Source organism: Malurus melanocephalus, unplaced genomic scaffold (genome assembly GCF_030028575.1).
Source record: "Malurus melanocephalus ecotype Western Australia unplaced genomic scaffold, MMel_1.1 scaffold_23, whole genome shotgun sequence".
Lineage (NCBI taxonomy): Eukaryota > Metazoa > Chordata > Aves > Passeriformes > Maluridae > Malurus > Malurus melanocephalus.
Window position 1 is genome coordinate 1,710,172 of NW_026623255.1, and position 4,292 is coordinate 1,714,463.

At 45.9% G+C, this 4,292-nt stretch overlaps 1 protein-coding gene across 1 annotated transcript in view; it reads right to left on the minus strand.

The window, feature by feature from the left end:
- Nucleotides 1-2,097: 2,097 nt before the first annotated feature.
- The window catches only part of METTL24 (methyltransferase like 24), a 44,100-nt gene continuing 41,905 nt past the window's right edge, over nt 2,098-4,292 (minus strand). Inside the window, exon 5 of the mRNA XM_057390171.1 lies at nt 2,098-3,452. Coding sequence (XP_057246154.1) covers nt 3,138-3,452 — 315 coding nt within the window. The 3' untranslated portion in view covers nt 2,098-3,137. The remainder of the gene's footprint in view (nt 3,453-4,292) is intronic.

A 4,292-nucleotide genomic window follows, 5' to 3' on the forward strand; every position in this document is an offset into this window, starting at 1 on the left:
TGGGGACAGCAGGCCAGGAGTATGGGGACAGCAGAGTTGGGAAATACCTACAGTGGTGATGCTCAGCAGATCGGGGGCTGAGTCTGACTCTCCTCCACAGCCAGGCAGGTACCGGTCTCCAGGCTGCAGCTACAGTGGCAGAATGCTCTGTCCACACTGGTTTTAATGGTGCTCTCTGTACCTAACCCTTGAAGAATTGGGAAACTGTGGTGATTTCCATGCAGATGTGATCTGGGAAGAGTTGTGGACTGCACCTCTGGCCTGTGGTTAATGCAGGGAGATGACCTGTGAGCAGGTCAAGGGTAGCTGTGCATGGGTATGGCAGTGGGTAGACACAGACCCCACACAGCATCCCTCAGCACCAGCCTGTCCACTGCAGCACACTCAGCCAGCACTGCCYTGGGTCCCTGGGCACGTAGCTGGCAGCTCAGTCATTAGGAGACAGGAACTGAATTCATTTAAAGGTCTGTCCTTTAGGTAAAAGAGATCAATAAAAGAGAAGGGGTAAGGGCATGAAAGCAAGACCTCAGAAAGGAAGGCTGTAACTCTGCTYGGAGTTGTGAAGTAGAAAGGCACAGAGAGTGCATTAAATAAGCACYGTTCATTTTCTCCTATAATATCACATAACTGCCTCCAGAATGATAAATGGCTTTTATCTACCCTGTATTTGAGATAAGGTTTTCTTTAAAATTACCATAGTTATTGGAATCTTTTTTTGCCGAAGATGTATTTGCTGTAGCCTGAAGTGTTCCTGACACTACCTGGCAAGCCCAAGCAAGAGATTAGCTGAGGGTTTATTAAATTCCCTTACTAACCAAAGAAGAACCAGGATGGACCTCTACTTCACTTCTGTAATTTGCATATCACCATTTTTACTTTAGGGAAATAAATGATGAAAGATGTGCACCCATTTTGAATTTTAACATCTGAGAGAGGTCACGTAATTTATTTTTTTAACCTCTATCTATTGGTTTCTTAAATGATAAAAAGCTACTGGGCTACTTACTCTTAAGACTAGTTAGGAGGAAAAGCCTGTACAGTGCTAGAGCCCATATTTTTATGCTTTATTAATAAGTCAGGATTCGCAGCTGGACTTTTGCCACCCCATTATTTGAAAAATGGGAGCAGAGCCATTCTGCGGCACAGCAAGCATGGCCATTCCAACACGCCAGATATTAGTTTAGGAAAGCCTGGCAGCCTCTTGCATTTTGATGAATCTCCTCATGGCTCTGCATCRTTAAACAACTTCAGTACTTAGTGTATGAGGGTTGCAGCAAGGCTGGCTGTCACAGAGAAGGCGTTTCTTACTCATTTTCCAGAGGTTGTGGGTCTCTTGGTTTGTGCATTACCTGGCTCAGGGATGGCAGTGGGTAGCTCAGGCCTGAGGAAAGTGCTCTGCCAGACAACTTGGACATGGGGAATTCCACACATYTGCATCAGGTGATCTTGATTTTGATGCAGAGCTGGGAACCTGGTGAGCACTCACAGTGCTCTGGGTGACTGCAAAGCCCTGTTCCACATGGGATTTGAAGGAGCAGAAAGAGGAGCTGCTTTTATAGGATCATGGGATATCTCAAATTGGAAGGGGCCCAATAAGGATCATGGAGCTCCTCAAATGACTGCCCCTCACAGGWCTACCTAAAAYTAAACCMAATKASTAAGAGAGTCCTCCAGAGACTCCTTGAACTCTGAYAGGCTTGTGCCATGAYCACTTACCTGAGAAGCCTGTTCCAGTGACAGACCTCCTTCTGGGTAAAGAATCTTATCCTAATGTCCCATCTGAACTTCCCCTGACTCAGTTTCATTCCATTTTTCATGTCCTGTCACTGGTCAGCATCTCCCCCTCCACTGCYTCCCTTGAGGAAGCTGRAGACTGCAGAAGTCAGAAACCAAAGGCAGTTAAAAGGTCTGCAGATCAAAGACACGCAATTGGTGACATCTTGGATTTTAATGCAAAGTTTAATGTCAAAATTCTTCTAAAGATAAGAAAAAACCCAACCTGCTATACATATTTTTAGCTCCCCGCATTCCTTAGCTCTTTGGGGAATGTCAAAGGCTCCCAGGGGTGCACTACAGAAATGCACATTGCAGCCCACAGAGCCCCAGCACAGCTGCAGTCCAGGTCACCAGCTCTGCCAGCATCAGTGCAGACCCAGGGTCTGCCCTCCCTGTGCCAGGGACAGGTGAGGTGGTGAGAAGGTGACAGGCATCAAGGCGCAGTGCTGGAAAAGGCACCAGGAAATGTTCAACTAAACCCCAAAACAAATAAAAACCACCAGGTTTCACTTTTATCTCTTACGTGTATCTCACTAGATGAAAAGCCACTCACTGAAGCCACTGCAAGAATAAATCAAGCTGGTTTTTGAGCAGATGAGCTAGGGAAGCCCTGYCTTCTGTGGCTGAAGGCTCTGAGGGTGAGGAGGGGGAGCACTGGCAGCAGTTTATCCAGCAGCTCAGTGTCTCTGTCCCACCATCTCCTGTGTCAGAAGTGTTGAACTAACTTTCTGCAAACAGACTAGCTTATAGAGCCAAAGCCAGAGCACTCAGAAGCTGCTCAAAGAAACAGGTAGGAATTTGGTTTGGTGATGAYTTCTGTTTCTGCCAAATTCAGCCGAAATTCACCAGTGGGTTCAAGAACATACTGTTCTTGCCTAAAATTTGTTCCATAGGAAACAAGGCCAAAGTAAAGAAGGTGCAAATCAAAGATGATTGCTTTACAGAGAAGTAACACTTGACACTTCCTTAGAAAAGCACCTTCTCAGGAACAGTCTCCTGCCCAAGGGCTGGCACAGCTCAGCCAGCAGAGCTTCCCAGGGCAGCCCCAGAGGGATGCCCTCCTTGCTGGCATGAGGCAGCCTGGAAAAGCTGTGCTCTCAGCTCCCCCAGGMAAACCTTTACAGAAACCTCTGAACTCTGGGACGATGCACCCACTGGCTAATATATTGCTCTACAAATCTGTACCATTTATCTTCTCCCAGTGGCAGTTCTTTTGACAGCACATAAATATAAAAGCCAGTCCATTTTGTTAGCAGTCACTGCGTGCATATTTAGCAACTTTAGCCAGTGACGCCAAAATCCTCTTCAGTAACGCTACGGGGCCAGATGGCTCRCAGTCACACATCATAAACTCCTTTCTGCTATTTCCATCTTGTATTTACCCAGCTYAGTGTGTAACAGCTACTGGCGTTGAAGGCTTCCTTTTTCAGAAACAKCTGTGGTTTTGATAAGTCTTTGTAGGTATGGAAAAGCCTGAAGTCCTTCAGCTCCAGCTCTCGGAGCAGACTGTACCAGTACCGCACCACGGTGCTGTCGTTGCCACTGACCTCAAACCCAGGCCAGTGGACGTGCACCTCRAACACCAGCTGTCCTATCTGCTCAACAACATCTTCCAGGATCAGGTTTTCCAAAATCTTCCACTCAGCGCTCTCCACGTCTGCCTTGAGGACGTCAATCTGCAACAAAAGCACCATTACTGTGAGAAAACAAGACATTTTGCAAGTACAGTAACATCTGAGGCCAAGGTTGACCATTTTTTAATACGCATAGTTATTCATTTTGTATTAAAAAAATAAATTAAAAAGTCTCAGAGGACTAGCAAGGGCAGTACATGATGTTTCACACTTGACCATTCACAGCCCTTTTCCTCCTGCCTCCAGCTCCTGGTTGGAAAAGCTACATATTCCAAGCTCCTCCTGCAACCAAAACATGTTACTGGTTCCTTCACAATTCTTGGGATGGCATCATAGCCATGAAAAAAAGGAATCCACCTAACTAGACACTAAGGCACCAAATCTAAAGATAATTATGGAAAGAGTCTACAGGATTTCAAGGACAGCTCCTCCAAGTGAAAAGGCAYAGCAGAAAAGAAGCTGTGAGGATGTTTGAACATCTAATAGAAAACTGCCCTATTCTAGTTTTAGACCATTAACTAATTTTGCAGTTTGAGATACTCAGCAATCCAACTTCTCACAGCCCAGCACAACAGCAGGTTGACTTTGCTTGGAGATTAGCTGGGATAAACTATGCTTTAACAGAAACAGAGCATTTCATCACCATTTCACATCTGGTGGAAAACAATGGCCACAGTGCAGCAGTGGGCACAAGCTGCAGAGCTCAAGGGCCTCTGTGCAGAGCCCGACTGGGGAAACTCCCACACTGTGAGATGAGGGTTTGCTTGTGCCTGTTCCACCCGAGCTGATGCTTCTGCCCATCTGCTCACACTCAAGATGGGTTTGAAGTGAAAAATGTAAGATTTTATTTAGTCAAGAATACTTTTTAAAAACAAAAAAAAA